This window comes from Neolamprologus multifasciatus, chromosome 23 (genome assembly GCF_963576455.1).
Source record: "Neolamprologus multifasciatus chromosome 23, fNeoMul1.2, whole genome shotgun sequence".
Taxonomy (NCBI): domain Eukaryota; kingdom Metazoa; phylum Chordata; class Actinopteri; order Cichliformes; family Cichlidae; genus Neolamprologus; species Neolamprologus multifasciatus.
The window spans coordinates 4,438,427-4,457,302 of record NC_140460.1 but is presented as its reverse complement, the minus strand read 5'-3'; the positions used below and the strand labels follow the sequence as shown (position 1 = coordinate 4,457,302).

The following is an 18,876-nucleotide window of genomic DNA, read 5'->3' as shown; positions in this document are numbered from 1 at the left end:
TCCCCTTTGTCTCATGCGTCCCATATCTCATCAGCGTCTTTGCCGGCATGCCCTTCAGCCATGACAGTGACCGCCTATTGATTAGACAAGACCGTTATGTGTACCAAGATGTTAAAGAATACACCTCACACACCTCAGCAACACATCCTGACAGGCTGCACACACACACCCTCTCTATGTCCTTCCCAATAATGGATAATGATTATCCAATGATAATGATAATGTTCTGAGCTCCGGTTAATGAGACAATATTAATAATATTTTGAGTATTAGTCCTTGTGTTATTCAACAGAGACTCCCTCAGAGTGCACCGAAGCAGCTAAAGCAGCTTTTCTAAATATTTCCACCACCATCCACCGCTTTAATCCTTGCTACAGCCCGCCGACTGTTTCCTGGCTCGCACATGCATCACTTCCTGCTGGAGCAGCAGTCTCATTCCAGACCCTACGGTTTCCCCCGGCAAAGTGCCAGGCAACAGTCAGGGCATCCTCTCGGTCTCTGACCATTTACCCTGTGGAAGAAGTTCTCCTTCAGAGGCTGACCGTCCATCACAAAACCTCCTGTAATAGACCGTGAGTCGTGACAAGCCAAGCTGAGAGGCCATCTGTGCACGGTGGGGTCCGAGTGATATTTTTGTCGCCGAGCGTGCTTGGCCACAGAGCTCAGGACTGGCACCAAGCTCTGCTGAGGAAAGAGAACTGAGGAAAACACCGAAAACTTTCCAGAGGTCAGAGGGAATACGCAGAGTGGGTTTTGCACTTGTTTATCAGTGTCTGTTTACATCTTTGACTAAGGGCGTGTTTGTGTGCAGATTAATAACTACGTGTTTACATATCTGCTATTCTTAGTCACAATATAAGCTTGAAATATTCGTCTGCGGGTTTGCTGGTAAGCTCATAACTTTGGTCCAACCAACAGAGTGTATATAGTAGCTGACATAGTCAGTGGGATGTCCACCTTTGCTCTGTGGTCTTACAGGCATCAGCATCTTGGTTTTTTGAATTTGGAAGATCAAGGGGTTGATTTGGCTGAGAAACCCATTACACTGCACAAATAAGTAGACACACACTGCTCTATCATTGGTCTAAATGATATCATCATTTACAAAATTAAAACAGCGCTATATTTCGATTAACTTAAAAGTAGAGACAAAGTACATAAACTCATCACAAAAGTGCTTACAGAAGCTGTAATCAAGCAGTTGGTAGGGCTGTTTTTCAACAGACTACACAATTGCTCTTTTTTTTTGCAGCTTCTTGCCATTAGAAGTTTTTACATCTACATGATTAATTTATTTCAGATGCTTTCTTGGCTTTACCGAGGCCCAGTTTAAGATGAATAAGCATTATTTAAACTACAGGGTGGGCCATTTATATGGATACACCGTAATAACATGGGAATGGTTGGTGATATTAAAGTCCTGTTTGTGGCACATTAGTATATGTGAGGGGGCAAACTCCTCAAGATGGGTAGTGACCATGGTGGCCATTTAGAAGTCGGCCATCTTGGATACAACTTTTGTTTTTTCAATAGGAAGAGGGCCATGTGACACATCAAACCTATTGGTAATGTCACAAGAAAAACAATGGTGTGCTTGGTTTCAATGTAACTTTATTCTTTCATGAGTTATTTACAAGTAATTTTGTTCACAGCCATTGACATGTTGAAGAGGTTAACACGTGATTACAAGGAGTTCGCCTTGTAATCGGAAGGTTGCCGGTTCGAGCCCCGGCTCCAACAGTCTCGTCGTTGTGTCCTTGGGCAAGACACTTCACCTACTGGTGTTGGCCAGAAGGGCCGATGGCGCGATATGGCAGCCTCGCTTCTGTCAGTTTGCCCCAGGGCAGCTGTGGCTACAACTGTAGCTTGCCTCCACCAGTGTGTGAATGGGTGGATGACTGGGTGTGTAAAGCGCTTTGGGGTCCTTAGGGGGGAACTAGTAAAAGCGCTATACAAATACAGGCCATTTACCATTTATAACTCCGCATCACAGTAATCACAGATTAACTCTTAATTTGTGCCATCGTCATGTCAAAATGATACTCTCCTGATATTACTACAAACTGACAAAACAACATAACCTCTTTTGTCCATCTGTAGTTTCATTTCAACCTAATCAGTATCATCAGGTAGCAGCGCCGATACAGACTGCCAGGCCCCTGCCCACACACATGCACACACACATTCACAGCAAGTCTGGCCTGATGCAGGACTCACAGACAAACAGCCAGATGGGGTATTAACATAGAGTGTGGAGTCGTGTGGAGAGTGTTGCCATGAGCCTGCCGGGTGAAGAATGAAGTCGTGTGCAAACTCCTCAACACTCACATCAATGCATCATCAAAGGCCAAGGTGACGGGCTCTTTCCGTATTTACAGGCCTAACTTACCAGGTATACTGCTGGGATTTTGCGTCTTTGTGTTGCTTGAAGTATGACAAACTACAAAGCCAGAAGGGTACACCAAGACAGCCTGTTCAAACCGTGGATGGATAGTTTACAAGTTAACAGCTTTGGCCAACTATTTGTCACTTTTATGACGATCATAATTTATGTGGCTTAAAAAGTTCGATGGGAAAAATAAAAATGACCAAATCATCCATCCCATTTTTCCCCTCATCATGCTAAATCTCTTTCTTCTTCTTCTTTTTTGTATGCCAGTGGTTTCAATCACATAAATAGATAGTCTAGCAGATGACAGGTCATATCTGAGTATCTACAAGGTAATGACAAGGAAAAGTGACAGATTACGTCTCTGTGTTGTTCCATCATGCACGAGCCTTTTGAAGAATGGAGCTAGGTAGAAGTGAGTGCCACATGATAGGAAAAACCCTCATAAATATGTTTTGTTCCAGGTTCTGCATGGATGGATGTCTCGTAAGGATGAATATGTTTATATATAGTGTGAAAGGGTGGCTAGATTGATAGGCAGCTGGCGCTGATTTTGGTGTTTTTACAGTTCACTCCCTTCAGTGACTACATGAAATGTACGTCTGTTAGTAACATTGTTCTTATTTATCTGAATTTACTCTGTCCGCACTCTTGGTGATTGGGGACGTTGTCGGCATTCGGTCGTTCACTATTTCTCCATTATCTGAACCTGATTGACATCATTACTTGTCTTCCTAGCCTAATGATCACAGGCTTAGCAACAGCACACATGGACGCCGAGCTATCTTATAAAAGCAGTCGAGTTATTGATATTGTTCCTAATGTAGTGAGAGACAATTAAGCGAGGGAATGATGTGTGCAGTCACCTCTGAATTTAAATGAGGCCTCGGTGTATATGTAATTGCTTTTGTGTGAGTCATACCACCATCATGCGTTTGGCTGGGACAGTTCTGCAGTGTGTTGTAACTTGAGGACTAGATGCTTCTCACCAGTTATTTACTGTACCTCAGTGGGTGTGTTAGCGATGACAAATGGGATTCTAATCTAAAATTTGAATGCGCCGTGCAAGAATTAATTAAATCACAAATATATCTAGGTCTTAAAATGTATCCATCCATGCACGATCTGATATCCTCGTGTTGGTGTTGTTCCCAGATCATCATACTAAAGGTTGTTCCAGGATCAACATTGCAAGTGACCAATCAGAATGTTGTGATGTCATACTTTTGCGACTTCGGGAAAAACCGGCGTAAAACAAAAAACTGTACTTAAGCTGCGAGAAACCGCCTTTGTCCGCCGATCAACGGACCCTAACCCTGACCCTAACCCTGACCCTAACCCTTTAATAAACGCTAAGCAGAATTGATATTGTCCTTGCAACATTGGAATTTCATAAATGCACGAATGGGTTGGTGCGCAAAAGAATAACGTCACAATAATGTGATTGGTCACTTGCAATGTTGAACCTGGAACAACATTTTCATGATGATCTGGGAACAACACCAACACGAGGATATCAGATCATCCATCCATCTTGTTTTTTGATGCATTTCTGGGTCCAAGTTCTGGGAAGCGCACGGATGCCCAGACCTTGGTCTTCCTGACCACCTCATTCAGCTCTTCTGGTGGACCACCAAGGCGAGCCCAACCAAGTCAATCCACATCACCTCTCGAGATGCTCCTGGGTCCTCCCCCTAAGTGGACATACCTGAAACACCTCACCTATTAGGTGTCCATGCCCAAATCAGCTCCTCACACCATCTCTAAGGGGAAGTTAATTTCTTATTTATTCATTCTGTCTGTCCCTACCCGAAAGATAGGATAGCAAAGATAGGAAGTTGTTGACTGGTTGTGCAGTCTTGCAATTGTCCTCGAATGTCCTTGAAAGGTCAAATAGCAGCTTCAGTGTTTGACGACCAGGACGAAAACCACGCTTTCTTCTAATGGGTCTGAATCTCAATCACCCAGGCATACCCTTCTCGGGGTGATTGGAAAGGTTTAGATAACTGTGACCTCATAAAGCATGACCATGGCATTCATATGCCAAGGTTAACAGTGACGTCTGGACAGAAATATGATTTATGCTTGACTTGTTCATAAAACATACAGTTGTATGTGGTGTGTGGATGCTTCTGTTTGGTGCTTTGCATGCATGTTGCAGTATCATAATGTTAAAATGAAGTGAGATAAAATCAAAATATAAAGCTTCAGATCATAAAATAAAAACAATCAGAACACTGTTGCTGTAATCATTCACTGAGCTGAGGGCAATGGCACAATTAGCTAATGATTCTTGTCAGTTTCATATTACGTATACCCGTTTGACCCATTTTATTCATAAAAATGAGGATATTTCCAGCTTTATCCCTCACTCCACACTTTCCCCTTGGTCATTTGCACCCTTCCTATAATGATTCATTGTTACTAAGGCTCATTCAAAGGCACTTTGCTTTAACGCCATGTCCTCAGACATGAAGTTGGGCAGGAATGTGGCTCGAACCTTCCTGGATTACTACAAACTCAATAACTTCGTTAAGGACAACAGACCAACTCCTATTCAAAGGTAAAACTGTATGGCACTAGAATTATATATTCATGAAAGCAAATCTATCTGTGACTATTGTCACAGTGACTTTTGTTTTTCCTCTTCTCTGAATTTCACGCTGTCACTGATGTTCGTCTGTTTTTGTCTCCAGTTCTGGGGTGATGTCCCAGACAGGCAATGGTGTTGGCAGAGACACAGCAGACAGAGAGAAGGAGAAGAGCGAAAGTGTCGGGCACTAGACAGCCAGCCAGACGGACACAGGCTGAGCATGTATAAAATGCAGAGCACTGTGGCAGGAGGATCCTTCACACTTCATTGTGTTTATAAGCTCCACATCTCCCTGGCTATAAAGACTTATTTTCACAGATTTGTAACAGTGGGATGACTGGTACTTGTAGGACTAAATCCAGAAGAGGCGTCCTCCTGGGTTATAAAGCATGGACTGTTGAATACCAAGAGGAGACAGACTGGTTATTCATCTATGTTTCCATCCAAGGCCTTCATTTGGCAGCTCATTTTTTTGTTGAGAAGAAAAAAGTGCATGCGCTCCTGTTGTTTCCCCCCTTCCCCCCTCCCAATTTAAATGTTATCTCTGATTGTATTATAATTAGTCATTAAACATTAAAGCTGTTAATTATCATTTGTACTTGTTGCTCTATTATAACAATAATATTGAGGAGAGCTTTACAGTATATGAAGAATAACTTCAAAGCTTTTTAAAAAATGTTTTATCTGTGTTCATAGTGCTAAAAAAAAGAGCATTTTTACACTGAGGTTTTAGGAAACACGAACACAAATCCAGGCTATAGTGCGGCGATGTGAGCACACGTGCAGTGATTGTGTGTGCGAGACAACACGCTTTTGATTCGCCGCTTCTCTGTCACGTGACCCCACATCCGCTCCGTGACTGTTGCTGTTTGGCAGCTATGACAACGAACTTTGAAAGTTAGATGAATGGCCTCGGTGAAGAAGAAGTTTTCCTCCTCTATAGGGTATCAACATTGTCTGAAATGCACGGTGTACTTGGACATTCAGGCAGTAAGTGCGTCTTTATGCTGCTGCTTTGGTACGAAGTTCAAAATGTGACCTGATGCCGTAGCTTATTAACGTTTGCTAGCTAGCGAGCTTACGTCCTCTTCCAGCAAACCTTCCGTTACGGTTCCCTAAATACACAGTTAGCTTAACAGCTAACCCTAACGGATACACCAGGGTTATCCTGACATGTCTCATTAACTTGCTAATTCCTCCCTGTCGTTACCAGTAACGTTAATACTGATGCTGCCGTAATTATTCTAATTGAGTCACTGCAATTAGTGCAAACAGTTAGAGATGATACGAAAGGCATGGACGTAGCATTGGTTCTTTCACGTATTAATATTTATGTCTGAGTCACTTCAGTATTAATCTGTTTATACATAAACCATTAATAGAAATATTGATGTCCACTAATGACCCCGAGGTTCTGCTGTAAAAGTTGATTGTTGTGGTTTGATGTCCATTAGGTGTTTTTAAGTAACTGAAAGTAATTCGTTTTTTCATAATTTATCTGTGTACGATAAGCGTCATTTCCTGTTTCAGTAAACTTTGGGTTGACCTTAAAGCCCACTTTATGCGTGAGGATGATTTCCGTCCGGTTTATTGCTTCAAGTTCATAAAAGTCAACACAACTGACTGTCACAAAAGTAGGTGTCAATATGAAATACTTACCATAGAGAATACGAAATTGGGAAAATGTAACGGAAGGTTTACAAGACAAGAGGCCGAGATGGAGGTTGCAGAGTTTAAGATGCTAAAAGATCTTCACGACGAGGGACAGCATTAGAAATGAGTACATCAGAGGGACAGCTAGTGTTGGGCGATGTAGAGACAGAGTTAGAGAGGCAAGGCTGAGATGGTCTGGACATGTGGAGTGGAGCAATAGTGGCTACAATGGACAAAGTATGTTGAATATGAAGCTGCCAGGCAGCAGGAAAAGGGGAAAAGACCACAGAGAGGAGGAGAATTAAAGGAGGACATGCATGGTTGGTGTGACAGAGAAGGATGCTGCGGATAGGGTGAGATGGAGGCAGATGATCTGTTGTGGCGACCCTGAAACGAAATAAGCTGTAGAAGAAGATATGATAGGATATAGGCCGAACCTTGAACCTGCATAGTTTCTGTGTATCTATTAAGTTAGATATAGCAAAATTTGACACTAATGTTTCCCACATTGTTCCACAAAAACATTTTCTTTGACCTTAAATTGCCAAGATTGGGTTACCCTAACAGCAGTAACAGTAGGAAGTCTTGATGTGAGGGATTGCACATGGATTGCGTATTTTAGTAATTGTTTATTAACTGCTGTTGTCTTTGGGATATTTGCAAGTGCAGAAGTGCAAGCTTCTCTTGATGAATGCAGTCTTCCAAACATGTTTGAAAACCATAATAAACGAACACAGTAGAATTTGTGCCCCGTTATACTGTTCATAACCAGGTCACATGCCCGGGAGTGCTACTGTCTAAGAAGTATGATATCTACCTCCGTGTCTGCATCATGGGCCAGTACAGGAAGACTGCCTGTGTGCCTCCGGACTTCCCTTTGCTTTTCCAGCACAAAATGGTTTTTGTCAAGGTGAGAATAAAGCAATTTATTATAGAAATAAAGGACGGCTCCTTGATTTGGGCACACGATTTCCATCTGCCTGTGGGAGTTTTAGACTTGGCAATAAAAGCGTACATATGATCATTAAAGTAAAAGGAAATTCAGACAGACATAGATTTACCCTACATTAGTTATAGTGTACATTAACAAAAATATGAAAACATACAGTATTAAAGCCTTATCATACAGTTTTTGCTCTTAAAACTGTCAGAATCATCTTATCATTATAACTTTGCATTAAATCTTAATGAAGTTTGTGCTGAGATAAATTTGCGTTTTTAATGCACAGCTTAACCTGTGATAATTAACACATGCGGGTGACATGGGCGGAGTACATAAGTTCTTATTGCTAAGCGGTTTTCACACATTAACTCCAAGGATGGAAGGCAGGACGGCATACAAAATTTGTCCTTGCTCACATGTAGCATACACCTGTTTACCTCTGCTCTTATCTTTGCTCTGCCACCACACTATGTGTTTTATTTTTTATTTTTTTGTCAAGGTCAGGGTAAAGCTATTTGCTACAGAAATAAAGGACGCCTCCCTGTGTGAGACACAGGATTTCCATCTGTCTGTGGCTGTTTTGTTTAGACAGGATGCAGGAATTCTAGTGGCTTTATGTCTATATATTAGCTTTACTTTTATCTACATTTAATTCATCTTAAGAGGTGTTCATAAGTGTTTTAGGTGCTTTTTTTTTTTTTAAAAAAACAAACATTTTTTCTTAATAAAATTGTTACCTATATGTTTAAGCCTTTTGTTCTTTAATATGTGGGCCAGCATTCATCCATAGTTAGTATTCAGGTGGTGAAGGATTATGAGCCCACTGTGCCTAATAACCAGCACCCCTCCAGTATGAACATTAGTGTCCTAACTCTTAGTGAGAGGGGCCTTGTTTTCCCTGGGGAGACTGGTACACTTAGATACTGGCCTGTCCGCCAGATCTTGTTATAAGTATTGATTTGCTTTGTCTGTACTCTTTGTGTTTTCCCAGATATTCCCCGGCGTTGTTGACCCTGCTGATGTAGCTGACCTCCTCGAAGGTAAACGGCCTACTGGGATTTGCTTCCTCATCTCTTAGTCCCGAATCCTATCCTATGAAAGCTCATTGGCTATTAGCTGAGATACCGATCATTAGCTCACAGTCTGTTTATACTTTCCTTCCTTCCTCTTAGCTGACACAACATCTTTTGAGCTGATTCAGTTGGTGCCTCCAGGTATGCTTTCTGATGATACCAAATGGGCCTCTTAAGTCCCCACTGTATCCAGTCATTACACTGCAAAACAGGATATTTAACTTGGACTGTGTGTGTGCATGTTCCTGGGTTTTTCTGTGTGTGTGTATATGGGTTATAGAAGGTGAGGTACTTGCCACAATGGAGGAAAGCAGCAGAGATTTCCTGTATCCAGGTCCCAGGTGGAGCTCAAGAGTCGCAGAGCGAGAAATACTGATGAAAAGATCATCCTCATTTCCTGTAAGCGTTTTCTGTTTATGCCAACATCCTAACATTTATCACAATTATGTGTTAGAAAGCTCTAAAGAGGCCATATAGGTGTTTTTTTTTAAAGTTATACGTTGAGTGTGAGCATTAAGGCCCGTTTATAAGTGACTTACTGCTACTTACGCAAAAATCAAAACGTAACTTTAAAAGTGTCTTTACAGCAATTTTATGATCGATCTCATATATAGTCAGAGGTTTTTTCTGTGTTGTACACTAACAAAAAAGATGTTTGAATTCTTTACATGCATGCCCTTATCATACACTTTGCCCTTTTTTGTTTTCTGTTTAATGATTAAAATCATCTTAACTTTTCATTAAGTCTTCAGGACATTGAATTAGCGCTAATATGAAGCCATTTTCGCACACGCTAGCACACAACAGGATGCATTCCACAGCAAACGCAGTTAGGAATACTGTGCCTGCTGTAGGGGAAGGTGCAGGAAACGGTGCCCTCTCGCTCACTGTAAATTTACCGGACAGTTACATGCCAGCAAATCAGAGATTCTGCAGACTTTGGACCTGGAAACTGGCAGGTTCAGTGTCCGGTCTGACTACGTCAGTCATTTGCAAGAAATGTAGAAAAGTTCAGGGCTGCAGTGTATTTGTGAAAACTGCTTAATAAAAGTCAACAGCACGCCAAGTATGGACAATAAAGGTGCAAGGAAAGTAAATGCAAACACAAGAGAATCCAATTGGAGGCATTCCAGATAAATCAAAGATAAAAAATAAAGGTTGTTTAATATCCTGTCAGTGCATAAATGTACATGTCAGATAAACATCAGCCACTGACACTGGTAAGTTTCAAGTTATTTTACAGCAGGCTGGTAGTGAGCCTTTACTATTAAATACTCAAATGCCAATAAACGGGATAAATGTTCTCTTTAGTCATACAGCTTTATCTAACCTTGTTTTTCATCTTTGGTGAAGAAGCAGAGTCGTTCTTCAAACAAAGTTTCACAAGCCAAAAGTCTCCAAAAGAACTTGTATGCTGTGCAAAATGTAAATAAAAACCAGGCTGCAATATTTTGGATGTGATTTAGACACAATTCTGTGGTGGAAATCGCTGTGTGGGCCTGAGAAAGCTTTAAAAGAGCACAGTTTGTCACCATATCGACAAATGCAAATGCAAAAAAATCCACCATGCAAAGAAAAAAACAGATGCAAACGAGATCCAGGAATGCTGCTGCTGCATCTGGGTTCGAGCTCGTTTAAGATGGACCGAGGTTAAATTTAAAAAGCATCTCACGGTCTGATGAATAAAAATGTAAAATTCCTTTTGCAAACGTGGACGCTGTGACCTCTGAGCTTGAAAAGAGAGGACGTCTTTTTTTTTTTTTTTGCGGACATGTGTGAAGTTTGTTACATAACATCCATTCTTAAATTTTCAAGTAGTAGTCAAAGTCAAGGATTTAAACTTTAGTCTCTCACTGAAGTTCGAAATGTTCCATTTGGCAGATGCACGAGTGTATATTTCATGCCTGTGAAGGGTCCTGATAGTAATTTCAAATAGCACAATACTGAATTAGTTAAAGGAAGGAGGATATTCCTGTCAACATAATCCACGTGTCACAAAGACCGCACGCCGCGTTCACCACGGGATCCAGTTTGAGTGGCACCAATATTGCTCGTGTCATTCATTGTTGCTCACTCTAAGTGAGTCTCCTCCTAATCTCAGTGGCTCTCGCGTCGGTGCACTTGACAGGCAGCTACACCACCAAGATAACCAGTTCAAAAGAACTGTCTTGTCTTAAACTGAAGTATTGTCTTCAGAAAAGATGTCATTTTCCTCGTGCAGCTGTTGACTGTCTTTGCTATACAGACATGAAAAGGGAGCTGAGAACTTCCTGTCTTTTCAGTCATTTTTCATCTTTTTTCTTCTTCTTCTTTTTTTTTTGCTCCCCCCTCTTTCCTTTTTATATCATCCGAGTCTTCTCTATACCTCTTTCCTGCCATACTTCATCTCTCCATGTCTGCGGGTTGCTTTTCTATCCTCCCCTTGTCCTCCAAGGCACTAACTGGCAATATTTAAATGTCTTTAAACACCCCCCCTCTCACCATTGCTTTTATGTATTTGTGTTTGAGGTCCTACATAGCAATTTAGATGTCTCTCTGCAAATGCCGTATTATTTAAACATCACTGGAGCCTTTCTCTTCTGTGAGATTTGTTTTTCTCAACCCAGGCGCAGATTGAAGATTTGCAGTTGTAAATTGGTGTTCCAGGCAGCTCTGTTATTTGTCTTTTTGTCTTCATCTCCCTGTAAAAACCCCTGTGTTTCGTCTATTGTCCCTCTCCCTCTAGGGAATCTCCCCTAAAGTAGTGTTTTCCACGACATCAGTCATAGAAGACAGTGATGGGAGAGACAACCGGACAGCCTCACCTGTAAGCGTCTTTTTTTTTTTATTACATCTTTGAGGTGTTTGCAAACCCGCAGTCGCACACTGTGTGTCCAGTTTTAAATTAATTGTACTTTTGCTACGTGCTCGGCATTGCCGTGCCAGCGTCGACCACAACTCGAACAGCGAACATTGATCTGTGGAGGGCTCTAATAGGAGGTATCACTTGCCGCCACATACGACTGTTTCCACTATACATATCCAACTTCTATTGTTGCCATGGCTACTGCATTTATCCATCCATACTGGCAGCGTTTCAAGGGTATCTGTTCTCTGAATGTAATTACAGGGAGGCAGATTGGTGATGCTGATAATGAGGCATGTCCGAGTGCAGGGAGTTAGAACAGAATCAGCCGGTTAGGTTTGTTTTTGGTTTTTTTTACCGTAATCATGCAGATGATGGGTCACCTACAGTGTTGGGGAGTAACGGAATACATGTACCGCCGTTACGTATTTAAAATACAAAATATGAGTAACTGTATTCCGTTACAGTTACCGTTTAAAAAGGTGGTATTTAGAATACAGTTACTTTGTTGAAATAAATGGATTACACGGCGGTACTTCCCTGTTTCATATTGTGGCGGGTCAGGACTGTTTGGGTTTTGTTTGACAGCTACGTTCTGTTGTTCCAGGTGGCAGCGTTAGGTTGCCATGGTTACAGGGTGACGCTCTCTCTCTGCGTGTTTCCCGCGCGGGAGCCTGGGATTGTTTAGCTAAACGGCCTAAACCGTTTCCCATTCATTCTCTATGGTAGTGCTAAACCACTACGGATGTAATATATTTTTGGCCACTACGGTCTTCCGGCGCTGTTGCGAGTTTGAGATGCGGCAATTTTTAAAAATCACAACTTTTAAATTTCGGGAGACGAAACAAGTAACGCACTGCTCGCAACACATCTCAACGATCCTCGTTCATTGATCAAAGGTAAGAAATGTCGTTTGGAATAAGAGTAAACCAACAGAATACATTTACAGGTGTATATTACAGGTAATAGACGTGTTGCGATTGCATTTACGAAGCATCCATCGCTCGGTTAAAGACGGTGGGAGTTTATCTGCTGTTGTAAAGTGGCACGGTAAAAAATGAATGAACGTGATCCTTAAATAAATTGCGTGTTTCATTGACGTGTTTTACTGTTAAATAAACTTGGTAGGTTTCTGACTGCTGTGACACTGACATTACTATAATGTGGTGTAATTAAATAATCGATAAATGGCTTGTTATGAGATGACATGCTAAATGACCTAACCTGCATTTTTTTAAAATTTGTATTGCATTCATGTTGTAATGGTCAGTAATCGTATCTAGACGACATCTCACTAACATGAGCAATGCCCACTAGTGTAAGAATAAACAGGATATCTTAAATAGGTATGTCGATAATCTGCCTGCAGTTCTTATGTACCATGACTACTAAGCAGTTGGCACAAATTTTGCATTCAACCATGAAAGGTTTTTATTTACAGACGGAACAGTTTGTTTTGCCTGGAGAAAAAACATTTTTATCGCAAATGTTGATTCAGATTTTGTCTCTTTATTGTTCTCTTGCATCCTGCTGTTAAACCCAGCCACAATGGAGTGGCAGGGAAATATATCTACTGCCCTTCAAAACTGCATTCTCTGTACAGGGACAAGGGCATGGCCAAGGAGATGACCTGGAAGGAGTTTCAGGAGTCTCCTTTCTACGAGGCAGAGAGACAAAGATGGGTGGAAGAAAAAAGGTATTCAGTTTTAAAAAGCTCTGAGTGCTGCCCTGAAAGCTAACATATTTCTAAATCACTTCATGTAATGATAACAAGCCATCCGTTCTCTAGTGGGGTCTCACAGCTTTTATCTTCATAATCTTTCTGGTTGATTTGTAATATTAGAAACATGACTGCTGTCTTTTATCTGTGTGACTGTACAGCCTGTTTCAGACATGACAACCAGACAGTGTCTGAAGTTATCTTTAATACATGCAACACAGCTGGAGATAGTCCAGACACTTTCTCACTTCTGATGATAATATTTTTGGTTTAGGTATTGTTGCTTTCTGGCTTGAAGCTTATCTACAAAAGCAGTTCAATAAGGAGAGATCATGTGGAAAAACCGAACAGGATTTATTGAGATACAGAAATAAATATAACTGTTAGGCAGTTAGACTCCAATGACCCATTATAGCAGAAGAAATCTCAGCAGTGACAGGATTTTGCACAAGCCACACCCCAGAGTCAAAATGCTGGTAGTGATGAAGATGGAGGCTGGGACAGGGTTCTGAGTGACCACGGTGAGGAGGAGAAAGGAGAGGAGGCGGGCTGCATAGCTGAGGATCTGAAATGCAGAATGGCAGAAGCAGAAGAGCAACAGATTTAAAGCATGCAGAGTGGAGGCTGGCATGCTCGGTGAAGGCAGGCAAGAGCATAACTGGAATAAAGTAATGATGTCAGTACTGAGTTTGTGCTGGAAAATGAATAGATATAAACTGGCAGCCACCAGGAAGCAGACAGATGACTTATTACACATCTTCCTTATTGAAATTATGCATAAGCTTAATTTTCTGTGCCAACAGAATGTATCTGAATTATAGTTTAAACTTTAATCTTTGTATTAAAAGTTGGATATCTGCATAACTGAAGAGTATGTCTGGTTTGTGATGATACAGTTTATTCTGAGTTATGTAAACTTTCACACAGTTGTTGTGAAAGTTTTCCATTAAATAAACCCAACAGAGCCTCGGGTATAAACACCTTCTACAGAACCAAAAGGCAGTACACAGCTGTTTTCACACCTTTGGTCTTCAACCAGAGAAAAGTTCACACTCCCTTGCTTCCTCTTACAGTGGAGAAGACAAAAGATGAACTTTTCCCGTGTGAATGCCTGCTTCCAGCTTCCTGAGATACCTTCTGTTAGCAGCATGAATGTGTGAGACATTGAGGCAAAACACTATGATATAAATAGAATGATAATCAAATAATAAGAAAAAGCAAAGTGAAAAATAAATGTTATCCACATTAACTAAATTAAAAATGGTGTTTATCTTTTGATAATGTAACACAGCCTTTGTCCCAACCAGGACTCGAACCTGCGCTCAGACGATTCAGTGCCAAAAAAAATCATTTTTTACGCTGGCTTAAAAGCTGCGATTTGATTGGCTGTTTCTCCGTTACACCTATACGCGGCGGGCCCCCGGGAGAGCGCCTGTTGTTGTTGTGCTAAGCTAATAGGCAGAATGCTACAGGTATAGCTCTAAAGAATGTAGCATCATAGGCAGTGTAGTCCGTGCTGCAGGGAGAATGGACTGCCATACACGTTATGTGTGTGTGAGCGAGGGAGGGAGAAAAAGGAAAAGTACGAGCTGTCATCGAGCAAAAACAGGAGCTGGAAGCATGTAAATATAATAATAACCACTGCAGCCAAGAAGAGTGCCTGACGAGCCCAGTTGTAAGTAAGCTATTAAGACTCGACTGTACACCGTGTTCGTGTTTTCCTCCAAAAACAATAAGTTCCGTTGGAGCAGCCTTTCAACGCCTCTCTCTGTCTCTCGCTAGCAAAGTTGACCCGGACAACAAAGTAAAGCTAGTTTTCAGCTACGAGCCCGACACAGAACCCACCGTATTAGCCAGAGGTCCCTTTACTACGGTTCGGAGCCGCGGACCTTCAGTAACAGTAATAAATCACAGCAATAGTACATTCATGTAGTTGTAAACAGCATGATAATATATTAAGTAATCCAAAGTATTCAGAATACGTTACTCTCATTGAGTAACGTAACGGAATACGTTACAGAATACATTTTGGGGCATGTATTCTGTAATGGAATACATTTTAAAAGTAACCTTCCCAACACTGGTCACCTATGAATCTTCTTTGTGGATTTTTAAGGTTTACTGTGCTTAGGTCGGTGCAATGACATTTTAAAATCTTAAAATTTTAAAATCTTTTTCCCCCTGTTAATCATCAAAAAAGGAGGAATGAAGTTTGCCACGGTTTTCTCATCTTAACTTTACAGCGGTTTGATTTCTTTGCATGTGGGGATTCGATGGGTTGTTACTGACATCTGAAGAGAATTTAATATCACTAGGACCTGGTGTCGTTGTTGATGTGTTCAGTTCTTATTTTGTTATGTAGGACAATAAGTTATATATCAAATCATTCTAAAAACTAGTGCTAGCCTTAAGCTGCAGCCACAGGTATAACAGCTGATTCGTGGTCCTGTCTGAGTCTGCGTACACGTGCAGAGTGTGTACGCAGGTTATTTCAGGAGATGAACGCCGAGAGGGTGGAATAATGATGAAAAAGGTATTAGCAAAATATTTCACCAGCTTTCTTGTTACGAACATGTTATCCATCACACAGAGGTTCACATTCCTCCTCTTCCCCCCCCAAAAAAGAAGAAAGAAATGCTACGGTGAATTTCCCCGGTGCGGTAACCTAAGCTAAGCTATTTGTTTAAATGGGATGTCGGTGACAGTGAAGCAGATTGTCAGCGTGTTCCTCCTGGCCCCTCGGGGTGGATGTCTGGATCAGAGCACCACTGTGGCTGTCAGACAGTAGAATTTCTCCATTTTCTCTCTCCTAATGGCTCTTCAGCATCTAGGCAGCTCCCTGACTACCTGCCCACCCAGCTGATAAATCATGTCTTGTTCTAACAGAGATCTGGAAAAATTGTGACTTTCAAAAAAAATCTCTAAAAGTGTTCTGATGAATACGCTTTCTCATGCTGTGTCCTGAATCCTCTTTAAAACCTTTGATTCTGACTTACAGGTGTTATGCTAATTTTAGTTGGTCACTTTGGGTCACACCAGAAAATAATTTAGCCACTTCTGCAGTTTGTGCGAGTGAAATGTTGTTAAATTTGGTACACACATGAAAGTGAGGATGAATAACGTTCCAACTAGCACCATCTTCTGGTCACACTATAGTTGGTGAAACTCCCCCAAAAACCCAACTTTTTGTTTAGTTCACTTAATGTTGACCTGAATTGTGCTTTTATTTAGCGCAGCATGCTGAAATGACGATTGTCAGTATTAAACCTCGCTTATTGCCAGCTCGATCGGGTTGTCATTGTTGCATTTGCAGTATGTAGTCATCTCAGCTCGATGAGTGCATTGATAATTAGCTCGATGTGCCACTGTGCAGCTTTACAAAGCCTCTTGCATGTTTTCTGTGGCCTGTATCCCGAGCTTTGTTGAACTGAGTCTTTATCACACAAACCCAGATAAGATTTCTCCACTCAGCCGGCCACAGGAAAAAAAACGATTCGCTCTCGGTGACCGTCCACCAGTGAAGACGAAGAAGAAAAAGGAGAAAAGAGGAGCCGAAGGAAGTCAGAGATGGTGGGGGAGTAGAGGACGAGGGCACACTTGTCTTAATTCTGTTAAATCCGATCATTCTCAAATGGCACCAGCCACAATGAGAATTTATTCATCATTCGGTTTCTCTTAAAAATAGTTTTAATGTTGTGTGATTTCCCTAATTAGCATTTAGATTATCTTTGTTTTACAGCCAGGTAGTGCCTCTTTATCATATTAGACTGGAGATGGCCATCAAATGCAATTAACATTTTATCTTAACTTATTTATCCCCGGCTGGCATTACCTGCAGGAAGTGGGATATTGCATGGGAGAATGATGTTAGTGGCCATTAGAGTTATTGAAGTAATTCTGCAGAGGTTGTCTCCATGGCAGTGCTGACTGCGAGAGCTGTTGTTGTAACACTTAAGCTGAATGATTTAGCTAATGGTTTAATGGTTTTGTCCAGGGAGAGCAAGTCTGCGTCAAGAGTGAGAGCAGCTGCCTTAATGGCTGAAATGGCCGATGCGTCTGCGAAGGAGCAAACTGTGCGTTTTGCAGAGAAACCGCTCAAATCCTGCGTGTCTCCTTAAAATTCAAATGTGAAGCTAGTTCAAAATGTTCCAACAACATAACGTTTTTTTCCCCTCTCTCATGTTCTGTCACTTCACCCCAGTTTGGCTGTGTTTCTCCGGCGAGGCCATCCTTAACCCTTTCCAGACGGAGTTCAGCAAAAAAGCCTACCAGCGGGCATTTTTCCAAAGCAGATGGTGGGAAGTGTGTCTCTTTGAAAAGTGGGAAGGACAAGCTGAGCGTCGATGCTAAAATTACAAACTCTGCACCGTCATCAACATCCAGGCAATCCCCGCCAGGCCGCGGTCCTCCAAAAAACAAGAAGGGAAAAAAACGCGACCTATCCGGAGTTTCTGCCGAGCGCGGCTACCAGCAGCCCACCATTTCCTCAAGGACGCGAGCCCTGTCTCCTTACACCCACCGAAGGATGTGCCAGCTGTCCGAGGATGCCAGGCAGAGGCTCAGCCACCTCCAGCTGGGGCCTCACTACTTTAAGAAAGAAACCGAGAGCCCGACGCCGTTCTTGGTTTGTAGCATTAAGGGAAGAAAAAAAAACAACAACTTAGCATAATGGTTCATTTAATGCCAGAAATACACATGTTCAGTGCAGAGGGGTTATAAGATTAATGGATTCCTCTGCTGATGTAGTTCAAACCTCAGTGGGAGCGCCCCAAAATTTCGCTTAATCTAGTGAGCGGATTAAGTGGAGGGCATATTAAGAGAGCATCTTAATCTTTTTACCTGAGCCGTTAATGGATTTTGACGTCACGTACATGTTTCACTGTGTACGCGTGTAATATGGCCTATTATCCTCACCGAGGGGCTCGAGCACACTTTTAATAGCGCGCGTCCTGCGTTTAGGCCGGGACGCTTTTATTTGTTAACACTTTAATTATTGCCGTATCACTGCTGTTGGAGGTTTTCGCATGAAAGGGAGTGATTTTTGTGATCGCGCAGCCTTAGGGAGTGCGCGCGATCGATGGACAAGAACAACACAGCCTTTAGTCCTCCGCCCCTCCCTCCCGCTGCTCCCCTCTGTTATTTCTGCTTCTTCATTTACATCAAATCTAATCCCGAGATATGAATATCAGACTGCACTCGCACGCTGTCATTAAAGAAATGATTAGGTGCTGCATTTGTTTTTGTCACACACATGAATGGAATTAACTAGAATACAATGGGCGTTTTATTAAGGACAGGAGCGTGCTTTTGCGCGTCTGAATTTCCTGGGGGAATCTCCTTTCGACAATTAACTCTGGTAATTGAGAGTCAAGCTGCAATTAACAAATAGATACCTAATGAAGTAGCCCCATTAGCCCCATGGTGAATGCATTATCAGTGCACATTTCAGAGCCTCAGCTCCTGGGTTGTGTGCAAAGGGAAGCTCAGCCCTACAAAGAATCAGATGTGTTTTTCCGCGTAGGTTTTTCTTTTGGCTTTTTATTCAGAGAATGACTAGGAGATAACAATGAGAAGAAACAAGCGATTGTGGTTATTTCATTTATCCGCTGTGACAGGAGAGACGCGTCTGAATTTGTTGTGCAAAGTGTTGCGGTTAAGGT

The 18,876-nt window shown here is 41.8% G+C and overlaps 2 protein-coding genes and 1 long non-coding RNA gene across 7 annotated transcripts in view; 2 read left to right on the top strand and 1 right to left on the bottom strand.

Annotated features, from left to right (window-relative positions):
* agbl4 (AGBL carboxypeptidase 4) overlaps positions 1-5,521 on the top strand; it is a 370,527-nt gene extending 365,006 nt beyond the window's left edge. For 2 of the 4 annotated variants that reach the window (XM_085151354.1, XM_085151355.1), the window contains exons 11-12: positions 4,859-4,952; positions 5,086-5,499. In XM_085151354.1, coding sequence (XP_085007480.1) covers positions 4,859-4,952; positions 5,086-5,173 — 182 coding nt within the window. In that variant the 3' untranslated portion in view covers positions 5,174-5,499. Of the gene's footprint in view, positions 1-4,858; positions 4,953-5,085 lie in introns of all 4 variants that reach the window. The other 2 variants (XM_085151358.1, XM_085151353.1) reach the window with 2 other exon arrangements.
* Positions 5,522-5,774: 253 nt separating this feature from the next.
* spata6 (spermatogenesis associated 6) overlaps positions 5,775-18,876 on the top strand; it is a 20,937-nt gene continuing 7,835 nt past the window's right edge. The window contains exons 1-7 of one of the 2 annotated variants that reach the window (XM_085151375.1): positions 5,775-5,972; positions 7,408-7,545; positions 8,570-8,618; positions 8,751-8,792; positions 8,932-9,050; positions 11,377-11,457; positions 17,418-17,840. In XM_085151375.1, coding sequence (XP_085007501.1) covers positions 5,889-5,972; positions 7,408-7,545; positions 8,570-8,618; positions 8,751-8,792; positions 8,932-9,050; positions 11,377-11,457; positions 17,418-17,840 — 936 coding nt within the window. In that variant the 5' untranslated portion in view covers positions 5,775-5,888. The remainder of the gene's footprint in view (positions 5,973-7,407; positions 7,546-8,569; positions 8,619-8,750; positions 8,793-8,931; positions 9,051-11,376; positions 11,458-17,417; positions 17,841-18,876) is intronic. The other variant, XM_085151376.1, reaches the window with a different exon arrangement.
* LOC146490777 (uncharacterized) lies at positions 8,283-15,374 on the bottom strand. Its single transcript, XR_014872362.1, has 2 exons — positions 15,305-15,374; positions 8,283-11,879 (listed from the first exon to the last, which is right to left on the bottom strand). It is a non-coding gene; the product is annotated as an uncharacterized LOC146490777 (long non-coding RNA).